Source organism: Hemiscyllium ocellatum, chromosome 8, assembly GCF_020745735.1.
Source record: "Hemiscyllium ocellatum isolate sHemOce1 chromosome 8, sHemOce1.pat.X.cur, whole genome shotgun sequence".
Taxonomy (NCBI): domain Eukaryota; kingdom Metazoa; phylum Chordata; class Chondrichthyes; order Orectolobiformes; family Hemiscylliidae; genus Hemiscyllium; species Hemiscyllium ocellatum.
In genome coordinates, this window is record NC_083408.1 from 23,662,467 (window position 1) to 23,679,179 (window position 16,713).

The window sequence follows — 16,713 nt, forward strand, 5'->3', positions numbered from 1 at the left end:
TTTATGTTGACATTCTGCATTAAATGTCTGCTATATTTTGGTGTCTGTTCAAAGAGGTTTGCCTTATTTCCTTTGTTTCAGTACCTCAGAATGTCAACCATATTCTTCCAGTAAAGACAAGTATCTGTTCTCGTACATAGTCTATGTATTGTCTCCAGTGTTTTCATGTAACCCCAGATAAACATGCACAATCATTCACCTTTCAATAAATGCTTTTGGATGACGGGCTCAGTGGTTCCTTGCATGTTCTTGGGTCTACCAAGTTTCCTAGCACCTGTGGAAATGCTGCTGTCTCATGGTACAGATTGCTTTTTGCAGTAGGACCATAAATCAAAGCAGAAGCAATACCTCCTGCTGGAGGAGATCACTTACACCAAGTGCTTAATGTTATGTTTCTGATTGCTGGTTAGGTGAAATTGGAAGAGGCTTTCTTTCACAATCAACCACCATCTCTTCGCAAAACAGTTGAGTTTGTGGCTGAAAGAGTTGGATCAAACTGTGTAAAGCACATCAAGTAAGCAATAATACTACTTAATAGGACAGAAAAAGTTTAAAAATGCCATATTTCAGATACCTTTTGCAGGAACTAATGCATATCTTTACAATGCCATATTATCAATATATATTTAAAACTCTGTCGAGTGCAGAACGCTGACACTTGAAACCATCCATTTTTAACAAAGTACATTCACTAATGTATATGGAGGGGAGAGTCTTGTGCCCTTAATGGTCCCATTCTGGTTATCTTCCTATTAAAGTTACGTTAGAGTCATAGGGATATAAAAGACTGGAAACAGACAGTTTGTTCAACTTATTCATGCTGACCAGATACCCTAAATAAATCTAGTTCCATTTGCCAGCATTTGATCCGTATTCCTTTAAACTCTTCCTTTTTATATACCCTCCAGATGTTTTTTAAATGTTGTAATTGTACCAGCCTCCGCCACTTCCTCTGGCAGCTCCTTCTGTACAAACACCACCCTCTCGATGAAAAAGTTACCCCTTGTGTCCCTTTTCCCTCTCACCCTAAACCTATACCCTCTAGTTTTGGACTCCCCCACCCTGGAGGAAAGTCTTTGTCTACTTACCCTCTCCATGCCCCTCATGATTTTATAAACCTCTATGAAGTCACCCCTCAGTCTCTCACACTCCCAGGAAAATAGCCCCTGCCTATTCAGCCTCTCAATATAGCTCAGATCCTGTAACCTTGGCTGTACCTTTGTAAATCTTTTCTGAACCCTTTTAAGTTTCACAACATCCTTCTGATAGTAGAGACACCAGAATTGTACACCGTATTCCAAAAGTGGCCGAATCAATGTCCTGTACAGCTATAACAAGACCTCCCAACCCCCATACTCAATGCACTGACCAATAACAGCAATCCTTCTTCACTATCCTATCTACCTGGGACTCACTTTCAAGGAACTGTGAACCTGCACTCCAAGATCTCTTTGTTCAGCAACACTCTCCATAACCTTAGCATTAAGTATATAAGTCATACTCTGATTTGCCTTTCCAAAATGTAGCACTTCATATTTATCGAAATCCAGCTCACATCTGCCACTACTTGGCCTGTTGGCCCATCTGATCAAGATCCCGTTCTGTTCAGAAATGATCTTTTTTGTCCACTGCACCTCCAATTTTAGTGTCATCTACAAACTTACTAACCATACCTCCTATGTTCACATCAAATCATTTATACAAGTGACAAAAATCATTGAACCAAGCACTGATCTTTGTGGCACACCGCTAGTCACAGACTTACTAGAAGGAATACACAGGTACCATAAAAGGCCTGTGATATACCCTACTGTCTTTTCCAATATAAAGATTAAAATAACCTCCACAATGGTACACACCAGAAGTCCCCACTGATCCACCACTGCTGGCTCTGGGTAAAGAACAAAACACCTGCCGCAAACCTCCATTTGTTTGCAGCTAGGTATTGCTGAATGATTTCAGAATCATGATGAAACTGACTACATTTGATGTAAAGGCAGCATTTTACTATTTGAGACATCAAGGACACTTTAGTAAGATTGAAGTAATTGAGAATCTGGGAAAGTTGTCCTCTGGTTGGTGTCGTACCCAGCAGAAGGGAAGATGGTTATGACTTTTGGAAGTCAGTCATGTCAGTCCCAGGACATCACTGCAGGAGTTGCTCATGCACATAATTTATAATCAACCTGTGTCAGGGATGTTATTACACACCTCTGGAACGGGGAGACTTGAACCCAGCCCTGCTGGCTCAGAGTGAGGGATACTACCAATGTGCCACAAGAACCCAAGTTACACAAGGTAATATTCCAGGCCCAAGCATCTTCAGCTATTCATCCATGATCTACCTGCAGAAATCAGAAGTAGGGATTTTATTTTACAATTTCAGTTACATTAAATGTAAACAGCACAGTACAGGCCCTTCGGTCGTTGATATTATGCCGATTTTTTACCCTACTCTAAGATCAAGCTAACCGACATACCCTTCATTTTACTATCACTCATGCCTATTCAGGAGTTGCTTAAATATCCCGAAATTATCTGACTCCACCAACACTGCCGGCAGTGCATTCCACTCACCCACCACTCTGTGTAAAGAACCAACCTAAGACATCTCCCCTAAACCTTACTCCAAACACCTTAAAATTATGCCCCCTCATGATAGCCATTTCTCGGAAAAAGTCTCTGGCTATCCACACTATCTATGCCTGTCATCATCTTGTACACCTCTATTACATCACCTCTCACCCTTCTTTGCTCCAATGACAAAAGCCTGAGTGCTCTAACCTTCATAAGACATGCTCTCCAGTACAGACAGATCCTGGTAAATCTCCTTTGCACCCTCTCTAAAGCTTCCACATCCTTCCTATAATAAGGACCAGAACTGTACGCAATATTCCAAATGTGGTCTAACCAGGGCTTTAAAGCGATGCAGCATAACCTTGCATAAGCTTAAAATCAAGCCCCCCGTTAATGAAAGCCAACACACCATACGCCGCCTTGACAACCCTAAGTGGCAACTTTGAGGGATCTATGGATATGGACCCCAAGATCACTCGGTTCCTCCACACTGCCAAGAATCCTGCCTTTAACCCTGTATTCTGTATTTTGTCACATCCTGAAAGCTTTCAATAAGGCTGGTGAGACATAACCTGACTATTTCTAGTCAAACTATGCTTTTCCAAATAATCGTAAATCCTGTCTCTCAGAATCCTGTCCAATAGTTTGTCCACCACCAATGTAAGACTGACCGATGTAAGATTTATTCACACCTCCTCAGTTTGTGCCTTGCTTGCAACAAGGCCTGAACAGCGATCAGGTTTGGGTGATAAGTAACATTCAGATAATGACAACCATTTCATATTCAGTAGCATAACCAAGGTTGAGTCTTTCAGGAAGTCACTGTTAACTAGAAGCTCAATCAGACCAAACACACACAATGCTGTGGCTACTGGAGGATGTCAGAGGCCACATGTTTTGGCTTGTGACTTGTCTTCTGTTTTCAATTAAACTAAATTCTTTTGATTTTTTAAAAAATATTGACTTTGTGACGCATATTCCTGCACCCTTCTGTTCATCCATCAAATTTGGATATTTGTTTTCCAAGGTGTATGTGGCTGCCTTATTCTTCCAACCAAAGTGTACAATGTTTACAATTCTGAAAACTTAAATCTTATCCTGTAAATTGTCACCGTTCTCCTCTGTATCAATTTGATCATGTGTTCAAGACTGGACTTAGGGCAGGTGACTTTTTAATAAAACAAATAGGTTTAAATTTTACATTCAAGGTGACCTCCTTTAAAGCATTTAACAATGAGAGTAAGCTCAATTATTGCCTATTCTTTCCTAGGGCGAGTTTGGTGTCTGAGCTAGTCAAGCATGGGACAACAAAGCTGCAAAATGCAATGAAGGATGAGAAAACCAATCTGCCTGAGCTACTTGAAAGTGTGATATGTGAACTCTGTGAAGAAGGCAAGCAGGCTATTATCAAAGGCAGAGAGTAAGCACCTACAATCAGTGTGATAGTGTATGCACTGTACAGGTTCAGTGATCATTTCCTGTTTTGAACGAAGACCTGCATAATGGTGTAAGAAAAGACAAGGGGGAGGCATTCTTCACCCGAAGGTCCTGCCTGAAAGCTCAAGCCCTCCAATGGCTTGACATAGGGCTTTCATCTGATGCTCTGATCTGATCTTTGGATTCAAATCTAGAGTTATTAAAGTATTTCTGAAGTAATTTTTTTTTCTTCAACTTTACAGATTCTGTACCAGAAAGGGACCAGAAGCAATTAGGGTTCTACTTCCAGGAGAGACATCTGCCTCGGTTTGTTAATTTTCAAATTATTCTGTATCCTGAGGGTTGGTAGGTAGAGAACACTTTCTGTTTCTGGTCCCAGCCCAAGCAGATTCTGGCAATCTCATTAACTTATACCTGAATAATTTTGGTGCAGTTTTAAACTCACCCAAAACAGAGAACATTAGTCACCAGAGATCTCCGGGGCCTGAAACCGTGGGAATTCTTAATGTCCATGAGCACAAGGTATATTTCTAACATAAATGCTAAATACAGACTGCCAGGGAATGCAGTGAAGCTGAATTTGCCAGCAATGCCAAAGAATTAGGTAGGTGCCTGCTCAAACATTTTACTGAGAGTTAATGAGGCACTGTGCTATATGAAGATATAGATTAAGACACCTGAGAGTACCCTGATAAATAGCAGTGGACATTAAGCTTGTGTATGTTCCGGTTTCTTATTGCATTGTACTTGGCTTTCCACCGTTATTCACAATTCATATTGTTTTTGCTTCCTGCTTGTTGAGAGCTGGATTATGAGCTAAATATTGATAAATCATGGCTACTCAATCAGGATTGTAACAGCTACTGTGCCCCTTGTCCTGTGTTCCCCTTTCTCTCTCCCTGGAAATTTGCTAATTCTGACCCAAATTGTATCCTCTGATCTTCAAATATCACCCCCATTCTTTAGCCAAAAGCACTACTTGCTTCCTCTTAGGTCACCTGATTCAACTCACCATAGACTCGTACAGTACAGAAGGAAGCCATTTGGCCCATTGTGCCATACTGGCTTTTTGAGGCAGCTACCCAATTAGTTCCCGTCTCCTGCTCTTTCTCCACAATCTTCAAAAGATTTTCTTAGCAAATAATTCACCAGTTCCCTGGTTCCACCAGCCTTTTAGACAGTGCATTCCAGATTGCAAACTGTTGTGTAACAATAACTTTCATTCCTTTTACTAATTTTTATAAATCTAGGTTCTCTGTTTAGACTCTTCTGCCATTGGGAACAGTAGTGACTGGCATTGCTTTTGTTGAGGTGGAAGGTTTCAGGAATGGTTGTGTTGGTTTGCACTTGATCCCACTATAGATAGAACATAGAAAAATACAGTGCAGTACAGGCCCTTCGGCCCTCGATGTTGCGCCGACCGAAGCCTACCTAACCTACACTAGCCCAATAACCTCCATATGCTTATCCAATGCCCGCTTAAATGACCATATAGAGGGAGAGTCCACCACTGCTCCTGGCAGGGCATTCCATTAACTCACAACCCGCTGAGCAAAGAATCTACCCCTAACATCTGTCCTATACCTACCACCCCTTAATTTAAAGCTGTGTCCCCTAGTAACAGCTGACTCCATTAGCAGAAAAAGGTTCTCACTGTCAACCCTATCTAAACCCCTAATCAACTTGTACACCTCTATCAAATCTCCCCTAAACCTTCTTTTCTCCAATGAGAACAGCCCCAAGTGCCTCAGCCTTTCCTCATACGATCTTCATACCATGCCAGGCAATATCCTGGTAAACCTCCTCTGCACTCGTTCCAATGCCTCCACATCCTTCCTATAGTATGGCGACCAAAACTGCACACAATACTCCAGATGAGGCCGCACCAGAGTCTTATACAACTGCAACATGACCTCAGGACTCCGGAACTCAATTCCTCTACCAATAAATCCCAGTACACCATATGCCTTCTTCACAGCACTATTTACCTGGGTGGCAACTTTCAGAGATCTGTGTACATGGACGCCAAGATCCCTCTGCTCATCCACACTACCAAGTAGTCTACCATTAGCCCAGTAATCCATCATCTTGTTACTCCTACCAAAGTGAATGACTTCACACTTAGCTACATTGAACTCCATTTGCCACCTTTCTGCCCAGCTCTGCAACTTATCTATATCCCACTGTAACCTGCCACATCCTTCTTCGCTGTCCACAACTCCACTGACTTTCGTGTCATCCGCAAACTTGCTCACCCAGCTTTCAAGCCCCTCCTCTAGGTCATTTATAAAAATGACAAACAGCAATGGTCCCAAAACAGATCCTTGTGGAACACCGCTAGTAACTGCACTCCAAGATGAACCTATTCCATCAACTACTATCCTCTGTCTCCTTCCAGCCAGCCAATTCCTAATCCAAACCTCTAATGCACCCTCAATGCCATACCTCCGTAGTTTTTGCATTAGCCTACCATGGGGTACCTTATCGAACGCCTTGCTAAAATCCATATACACCACATCTACTGCTTTACCCTCGTCCACTTCCTTGGTCACCTTCTCAAAAACTCAATAAGATTTGTGAGGCACGACCTGCCCTTCACAAAACCATGCTGGCTATCCTTGATCACATTATTCCTATCCAGATGTTCATAAATCCTATCCCTTACAATTCTCTCTAAGACTTTGCCCACAACAGAATTAAGACTCACTGGCCTAATGATGCCTGATCGTGATATATTTCTGCTCCACAGTGGGAGCATCAAATGCGAGACTGCTACTTTGTTACTGGGGAGAATTACTGAAATGAAATGGAAGTGGTCTCAGTTTTAACTACCATCTTCTGAAGCAAGTGGAAAAGGTTTTGAGGCGGGAATCCCCATCAAGCTCAGTGCATTTAAGAGCATCCTAGAGTCATGATCTTAAATTCCCCCATTAGCTGGTAATTTTTTATCATTTTATATTGTTTGTTTATGGTTTTATTTAGTAGCCAGATTCATTTGTTGAAAATAGAATAAAACATTTCGATAACAACTGAAAAATGTCCTATTTAGGAATACCCTCCCTACTTTTCTCCCGTGGTCCAGTCCCTGCCTATGTACTTCCGCGATTCCTCTGATGCTTTATGATAATTTTGGAATTTCCAAAATGCAGGCTGTAGCCACCTCCTGTTTACCATGGAAGGCAATCCCTCTACATGCTCATTCCCCTAATTTCTGGAACAAAGACCTGAGCCGTTCCCATCCAACACCACCCTCCTCCACCTAACTCAGCTCATCCTTACCCTATACAACTTCTCTTTTAATTCTTCTCATTTTCTTCTGGTCAGAACCCCTTGATAGGGCCCTCACCTAGGTCCAACTCATCTCCTGCACTTCGGCCCTCGCCCTCTCTTCCCTCCGGCAACAATGATAGGATTTCCTTTGTCCTTACCTACCATCCAATCTGCATCCACATTCAGAAGATCATTAGCTGCCATTTCTGCCACCTCCAGGCACATATTCCCCTCCCATCCCTTACCTGCCTTTCACAGGGGTCATTTTCTCTGGGACACCCTGGTCCACTCTTCCTTCACTCCCAACACCCTCCCACAGTACCTTACCAGGCAATCACCAAAGGTGTAACACCTGCCCATTTACCTCTTTCCCCCCTCAGTTTCCAAGGGCCCAAACAGACCTTTCAGGTGAAGCAGCACTTGACCTGCACTTCACACAATCTTAGTGTACTGTTCACAATGCAGTCTCCTCTACATTGGGAAAACCAAATGTAGACTGGGTGACCACTTCACGGAATGCCTGCGTTCTGCTCGCTGTTGCCTGGCACTTCAACACACTAGCCTGCTCCCTAGCCAATATCTCTGTCTCAGGCTTGCTGCAGTGCTCCAGTGAAGCTTAATTTGGAAGACAACACCTCGTTTACTGCTTGGGAACCCTGCAGCCTTCTGGACTCCCTATCAAGTTCAATTACTTTAGCAGTTGAACTTTGCTGTATCCTAGCTCCTGCACCCACAGCAGGTCTTGTTATCGCATAGTCTGCTACTACACACAACCCATTGTTGGACACTAACAGTATCTGTTAACAGCTATTCACCCTTGAATTATTCTGGAACTCTTCAGAATCATGACCAAGGCCTTGATCTCCTTCCAAAAGTTGCTACGATGGGCCCTGCTGCTGTCTTAGCAGTGATTTATAAACATTTAGGACTACAGTGTCTTTGTGGAGTTTTTCAATTTCCACTGTGTGAATGCCAACTCATCAAAACATTCTGCAAGTCCTTCTGTAATGGAAAGTGTGTGAGATCTCAGTGCAACTTCCTGGACGAGACAGTTTTAGTTGAAAGTGTGCTTGTAGTTTTTGATGTCTGTTAGATACTGTTTATCTGTGTGCCTTTGCCCTCTTCTCATTGTGACTAACTCACAATCACTAGAACTGTGCCCTCCCTCTTCTCGTCTTAGTGTTGCTATCCCCGCCTCCCTCTATAAAGCATTTGAATTGCGTTTCTGCTGTTTGACTCACTGGTGATGTTTGAAAGTAATGAAGTCTTATTTTTAAATAGGTGCTGAGCACAGCCGAAGGTATTACAAGCCGCCTTGCTACTGAGAAAGCGTGTACGTGGCTATCTGCCAACATCACAGGTACAGAGTGCCATAAACATGGAACATTAATTTTTTGTGAAAGAACATGAGACATCCCTAGCATTTATGCCATGAAATGTTGCGGTTTTCTCGGTGGCCTTGGTCATGTTGAGTTCAAGAAACTACTCCAAGAAATGGTTCTTCAGCAATTGAAAATCCATGTTTATAAATTCTTGCAGGATCAGTAGGAAATCTGTAGCTTGGCATTGTAGGTTTGGGATTATCATTTCTTCTAGCACCTCAGCTTTTCAAAGATGAAGTTCATAGCAGAAGTTATAAAAGTCAAAAGTTACAATTTGTGCTTTAAGCACTACAAGCAAAGGGAAAATTAAAAGGTTTAAAATAATTGCATAGAAGTTCTCGTTGTCCACTGGAGTAGTGCCAGATGATTAGAGGATGGCAAATGTTATTCCCTTGTTCAAGAAAGAGAACAGGGATAATCCTGGGAATTACAGGCCATTCAGTCTTACGTCTGAGGTGGGCAAATTATTAGAAAGGATTGTGAGAAACAGGATTTATGGATTACTTGAAAAGCATAGTTTGGTTAGAGATAAGTCATGCCTCACAAGCCACCTTGAATACTTTGAAGATGTGACAAAGCACTTTGAAGGTAGAGCCATGGATGTGGTGTATATGGATTTTAGCAAGACCTTTGAGAAAGTTCCCCATGGTAGGCTCATTCAGAAAGTAAGGTGGCATGGGATACAGGGGAATGTAGCTGTCTGGATACAGAATTGGCTAGCACATATAAGACAGAGGGTGGTAGTTGATGGAAACTATTCAGTCTGGAGCTTGGTGACCAGTGGTGTTCTGCAGGTATCAGTTCTGGGACCTCTGTTCATCGTGATTTTTATAAATGAGTTGGATGAGGAAGTGAGTCATGAAGTTTGCTGGTGTGATGTATAGTGTGGAGGGCTGTTGTAGGTTGTAACAGGACATTGACGGGATGCATGGCTGCGCTGAGAAGTGGCAGATGGAGTTCAACCTGGAAAAGTATGAAGTGATTCATTTTGCAAGGTCAAATTTGAATGCAGATTGCAGGGTTAAAGGCAGGATTCTTGGCAATGGAGAGGGTCCATGTCCATAGATCCCTCAAAGTTGCCACCCAAGTCGATAGGGTTGTTAAGAAGGCATATGGTGTGTTGGCTTTTATTAGCAGGGTGTTTGAGTTTAAGAGCCGTGAAGTTTTGCTGAAGCTCTATAAAACCCTGTTTAGACCATTTTTGGAGCAGTGTGTCCAGTTCTGGTCGTTTCATTATAGAAAAGATGTAGAAGTTTTTGAGCGGGTGCAGAGGAGATTTACCAGGATGCTGCCTGGACTGGAGGTATGTCTTATGAACAAAGGTTGAGGGAGCTAGGGCTTTTCCTCATTGGAGCGAAGAAGGATGACAGTTGACTAGGTAGAGGTGTACAAGATGATGAGAGGCAGAGATAGAATGAATAGTCAGACTTTTCCTAGGGCAGAAATGGCTATCATGAAGGGGGCATATTTTTAAGGTGATTGGAAAATGGTTTGGAGAGATGTCAGAGGTCAATTCTTTACACCGAGAGCGGAGGGTGCATGGAATGTACTGCCAGTGGTGGTAATAGAGTCTGATACATAAGGGACATTTGAGTGACTCTTGGATTGGCACATGGATCATAGTAAAATGAAGGGTATGTAGCTTAGTTTGATCTTGGAGTAGGATTAAAGGTCAGGCACAACATTAAGGGCTGAAAGGTCTGTACAATACTGTTCTATGTTCGAGAACAATATTGGAGTTGAGTGCAAATAAATGTTCTTTGTACAAATCTATAACATACCAGGAAGAAATTGAATTGTGGGCATAGATTCAACTTTGACGATGTACAATGGCATTCATGGCTGAGACATGGTTGCTGAATGGTCAGGTTGTGATGTTGGAGGGGAAAAGGTGGTCTTAGTATTGAGTGTGAAATCGCAGTAAGGAGAGATGATGTAATGAGATGTTTTAGTAGGCAAAATAGACTTTTAGTAAAATGGGAAAGATATTAAGACCTCATTAGAAGTTGTGTATAGGCTCCATGGTAGTAGCTGCAAAAATAATTTGTAAAAATGGAGATTAGAAAAGCATGTAACAAAAGTGTAGTTTAATGGGAATTTTAACATTGATATAGGTTGGGATAAACATGTAAGCTTATGTCAGGAAAATAGCAAATCTCTTGAATGTGATATGATTTTCTGTAAAGGTATACCCTAGAACCAGCAGAAGGCATATCATTTGGTTTACTTAACAGCAATGTTCATCAAGCAGTGATCTTAATATGGACAAGATTTAAGGTGTGTTTAAAATAAAGAAACAAACAGTAAGATTCTCGGATTTAATGAGCTGAGATTGAGACTGTCCACAGTAAACGGGACAAGTCTGTCTGTTGGTAACAGGATACAAGATCAATGGAAAGTATACACTCTGCCTGGCAAAAGAAATCCACCATGAATGACTAACCAGGTAAAACTTATAAAACGAGCTAATATCCTGACATTGGGAGAGACACAAAGAAGTCAGAAAAATGGCAAAGCAAGTGGTAATAACTACAAAAAAGGAATGGGAAAAGAAACCTGCAAGCAACATCAAAATCAACATGCATATCTTTCACAATTCAGAGAAACAATCAGGATATTCGAGGGCCCGTTAGATGATAAATGATATAAATAAAAATAAGGAAAGGAAGTACGTAATGAATATTTATTTTACCTGGACTTGAAGAGGTTAGGGATAGAGAAGGATGAGGCTACAAAGCATTTGAAAACAAAGTGAGAATTTTAAAATCCATACATTGCTTAATCAGGAACCAATAATAGTCACTGAGCATAGGAGATTAGAATTTAGGAGTCTGAAGAGTAGTGCATTAAAATAGTCAGGTTAGGAGGTAACAGGCAAGATGAGAGCTTTTGTAGCAGATGACCTGAAATGGGATGAGGTTAAATGATAACATGCAGGTGGAAACAGGCAATCTTCATGAGGTTATGAATATAGTCAGGATGACGTCAAGGTTGCAAACGATATAGTTCAACTTAAGTTTGTCACCTGGATGTAGAATGAATTCATGGCTAGAGAAAAAGCAAAATAACAGTAATGGAGAAAATGATGGGACTGAAGAGTGGCTGGAGCAGATTGTTTCCATCTCTGGGTTTTAAAGTAAGTAGGTAAGAACAAACGCGAAAGGATTCAGAGAAGGTTTACAAGGATGTTGCCTGGGATGGAGGGTTTGATTTATAGGGAGAGGCTGAATAGGCTGGGGCTGTTTCCCTGGAGTGTCAGAGGCTGAGGGGTGACCTTATAGAGGTTTATAAAATCATGAGGGGAATTGATGGGATAAATAGACAAGATTTGTTCCATCTGGTGAGGGAGTCCAGAATTGGAGGGAATAGATTTAGAGTGAGAGGTGAAAGAGATAAAAGGGACAACTTTTTCATGCAGAGGTTGGTGTGTGTATGGAATGAGCTGCCAGAGGAAGTGGTGGAGGCTGGTATAATTGCGGCATTTAAGAGGTATCTGAATGGGTATATGAACAGGAAGAGTTTAGAGAGATATGTGCTGGCAAAAGAAACTAGATTAGGTTAGGATATCTGATTGGCATGGATGAGTTGCACCAAAGGGTCTGTTTCTATGCTGTACATCTCTATGACTCTATTGTTCGTGTCCTAACTATTATCTTCCAGAGTTCTTGTGATATTGGTATTGTTTCTTAGACTGAATCTCACGATAGGCAAGCAAAAGAAAAATTGACCACTTAGTCTAACATTTTTGTTGGGAGCTTATGCAGGTCTGTTGTGAGGATCAAGTGACTAAACACAGTGAAACATGTTATCTGATCAGAGCCTGTGTAGATTTTTAAAGGGTACGTCACGCCTGACAAACTGACTGACTGAATATACAATGAAGAGGTGACTCAGGTCAATGAATTATTATTTATATTGGTTTCCAGTCAACATTTAATCACGTTCCTTGTAAGAATGTGTTACTTAAAGTTGAACCTCATGGAATTGAAGCCAAATAGTTGATCTGAGAAGCAGGAACCAGAAAATAATAAGACTGTAATTGACAGCACGTGATTATCCATATCTCTTGGATCCATGTTGACATTTCAACAGCTCACCATATGTATTAACTACTTAGATGATGGGGTTGCAAGTTGTATATCCAAATTTGTTAATGGTAGTAAGATGAGGAAAATTGTAAGGATGAAAGCATTACCTGACTGAGCAAAATTGGCACATGAACTCCAGAGCTGGAAAAGCGCAGGAGGTCAGGCAGCATCCAAGGAGCAGGAGAATCGACGTTTTCGTGCATGATCCCTTCTTCAGGAAGGGCTTATGCCCAAAACATTGATTCTCCTGCTCTTTGGATGCTGCCTGACCTCCTGTGCTTTTCCAGCAACACTTTTTTTCAGCTCTGATCTCCAGCATCTGCAGTCCTCACTTTCTACATGAACTCCAGTCAAGACAATTGTGAGGACTTAAAAAGATCTTTCTAAATGGTGGAAAGCAAGAAATGGTGGAGGTCCATGTATATAGGTCATTAAAATCTCATGAGTAGGTTTGGATATCTGTATATAGTCATGGAAATGGCTTTCATATGGAACCAAATAAAAGACAAATAAAATCCTGGTTTGGCTATACAAACCTCTGCTTATGCCAACCCACAGAGTACTAAGTGTTGTCCTGGATACCATATCACGAGAAGGATACATTGGTCTTGGAGGGAGTGCAATGCAGGTTCAGCAGAATGATGACTGGACTCTAATTTCTGATGAGAAATCACACAAACTAAGGTCGTATTCCCTGGAATTCAAAAGGTAAGGGGTGATTTGGTGGAAGTTTTCGAGGTGGAAAGCAATGGGATAGATAGAAAAAAACCTATTTAGACCATAAGACATAGGAGTGGAAGTAAGGCCATTCGGCCCATTGAGTCCACTCCGCCATTCAATCATGGCTGATGGGCATTTCAATTCCACTTACCCGCATTCTCCCCGTAGCCCTTAATTCCTTGTGACATCAAGAATCTATCAATCTCTGCCTTGAAGACATTTAGCGTACCAGCCTCCACTGCACTCTGCGCCATGAATTCCACAGGCCCACCACTCTCTGACTGAAGAAATGTTTCCACATTTCTGTTCTGAATTGAACCCCTCTAATATTTATACTTGTTTGGGAGACTAGCTCAAGTGACTGAAGTCTAAAAGTAAAAGCCAGACATTTCAGGAATAAAGTTGGGAAAAACTTGCATGCAAAGGATAATAGAGGTTTGAAACTTTACTGCAAATGGCAATTATTGCAAAGTGAATTGTTAATTTATCTCAGATTTGTTCATTTTAACCAATAATCACAAATTAAATACTAATTTCGGGGAATGATGGCATAGTGAAACAAGGTCACAGATCAGCCATGGTGCAGCAGCCTAATGAAGGTAAATGGACTCTTGATGCTGAGCAGTAATTTGGATTTCCCCTTCCCCTTGTTGCTCCAGTGCAGGTGAAGAACCTTGATGCTGAGATCAAATACCTTTTCTGACGTGCCTGCTTGCTTCTCACCAGAAAGTCAACTGTCTTAACCTTGCACCAGAAAACAACAGCTCATTGTGAATGGATGCAGAGAGACAGGCTTTCTAAGGTTGCAAATTAGGGGTATCATCTACTTGTCACGGCAATTACTCGTGAAATTAGGTTATGTACTCTTGAATGGTATATTGTAAACTATTTAAGGTCACTTTGCCAGTTCATATTTTAAGTAGCTTTTGTCCAGCTGAATGGGGAATGCAGATGTTTTTGAGTCAGTCACTGAGAGAATTTATCTCTGCTTTCCCTTAAAGTGTATTCTCTAACGATAGAAATAAATGGATGTTCTATTGGTTCAGTGTGCCTGATCAAGAGGAACATGTATAAAATGTAATTTTGAGGTTGTGGTAGATTATGTTCCTAATCAGGTTTTATTTTTATGTTTTGCTATTAGCTTTAATTAGAAAAGAAATGAAGCTCAGCTTTGACAAACTGAGGAAGTCACAAGCAATGCAACCAATGAGTGAGGTTCCTGGAGCAAAAAGAAATTGCTCACCAGAATGTAAGCACGTGGCCTCACCTCCCTCCCAGATAGCCAGTGAGTTTAAGGTATGTAACAGCCTGTTGGCTATATGTGAGAGAAATGAAGAAGTGGTTCAATAATTAATGCAGTTGGATAAAGTAATGTGGCAGCTTTTTAAAAAAATATAAGGCTTAATCTTGATTCATTTCTACAGGAATCTGATGAATTCAGTGTATAATCTGGGAATGTTTTATTTCTGTAGTTTCTACATTACACACAAGCGGTTGAGAGATTTTCATTTTTTTTTGCAAATTGGTTTTTGTAGCATATAATTTAGCAATTTACTGATGTTATTTGTTGGGATGCAAATTAACTGGAAGAAATTGCCACCTGCTGCTCTGAGGAATACGATTGATTAACTCTTGCATTTTTAATTGATGTATCTTCAGTGGTCTTTAATCTTTTCACACTTAAGTTAACTTAACCCTTAAACATTTGTGGTGAAATATGTGGAAAAGGTTCATTGTTCAGGCTACTGAAAAACCAGTAGCATTGATGGAATTGTTCAACTTCCTGGATCAGATTTTTGATTTAGTTTGTACAAGGCACAGAGTGAGATGGTTAGTATATTTAGAAAAATGATTACATAGCAGGGTCAGGCAGACAAATGGATTACCGTCAGGAAAGATATGAAAATAGTTCAAAAGTCTCCAGTGGCTATTCCTCTGTCAAATAGATATTCAGCTTTTAGAAGTGTTAAAGAGAAGTCTCTCTGAGGAACATGGAAGGGGCAATTGGACAGTTGGAATAATTTTAATGTTAAGCAGCATTTGACAAAATTTAGTTAAATTACTGTTAAAGGGGACTGTCCTGTCAGGGGCAGAGGCAGGAGATTCTGTGGCAGTGTGAGCATAAACTTAGGCTGGTTTGATACCTTCCTGGCGCTAGGATTAAGGGCATCTCTAAATGTTTGAAGCATATTATGAAAGGTGAGATTGAGAAGCCAGAAATTATTGTACACATTTGTAGGAATGACATTTTTAGGGAAAAGATTAAAGCAGTACAGAATGAATTTAAGAGGTAGAAGATTAAAAAAGAACCTTTAAAGGTAGTAATTTCTGCTTTACTCTCAATGTCAAATGAGGGAAGCGACAAAAGGATAAAGGAGTTGAATCAATCACTGAAGAGCTGGTGTACTGTTCAGGGCTGCAGGTTTTTGGACAATTGAAGTGTCATCTGGGATAGAAAAGACCCGTTCAAAAAGGATAGGTTTAACCTGAGCTGGAAAGGGACCAGTCTTAGCAGCGATGATGTGGAGGTGCCGGTGTTGGACTGGGCTGTACAAAGTTAAAACACCAGGTTATAGTCCAACAGGTTTAATTGGAAGCACTAGCTTTCAGAGTGACACTCCTTTATTAGGTGGTTGTGGAGTACACAATTGTAGGACACAGAATTTACAGCAAATTTACACCTTCAGCACATTATCTGGGCTGACAGCAATTGTTAAAGATAACCTGAGAATGTAACTTGGTCATTCTAACAGATGAGAGACTTAACAAACAATCAAGGTATTTTTCAATGTATAATTTCAGTTACATCACACAGTAAACTTTTGCTATAAACTCTGTGTCTTACAATTGTGTACTCCACAACCACTGATGAAGTAGCGCTCTGAAAGCTAATGCTTCCAGTTAAACCCGTTGGACTATAACCTGATGTCGTGTGATTTTTAACTTAGCAGGGAGATTTGCTTGTTCCATTAAGGGAGACCTGTATATTGAAAGAGAGGGGGAATGGAGGAATTCTAAGTAGCAGTGTAAACAGAAGGATTAATGAGGAAGGTTCTGAATGTGAAGAGAGCATGTCAGTTAGAAAAGAAAGACCAGAGAGAGTCAAAGTATGTAGTAACTTTGAAGAACTAAATTGCAGTTATTTTAATGCAAGATGTCTTACAGGTAAAACTGATGAACTCAGTGCATGTTTAAGAACATGGGATTGGGACGTCCTATCTATTACAAAAACTTGGCTG

At 40.9% G+C, this 16,713-nt stretch overlaps 1 protein-coding gene across 1 annotated transcript in view; it reads left to right on the top strand.

Moving 5' to 3' along the window:
- Window positions 1-16,713, top strand: part of cdan1 (codanin 1) — a 127,924-nt gene that overhangs the window by 93,187 nt on the left and 18,024 nt on the right. Inside the window, exons 19-23 of the mRNA XM_060828285.1 lie at window positions 411-514; window positions 3,848-3,997; window positions 4,257-4,320; window positions 8,566-8,644; window positions 14,616-14,770. Coding sequence (XP_060684268.1) covers window positions 411-514; window positions 3,848-3,997; window positions 4,257-4,320; window positions 8,566-8,644; window positions 14,616-14,770 — 552 coding nt within the window. The remainder of the gene's footprint in view (window positions 1-410; window positions 515-3,847; window positions 3,998-4,256; window positions 4,321-8,565; window positions 8,645-14,615; window positions 14,771-16,713) is intronic.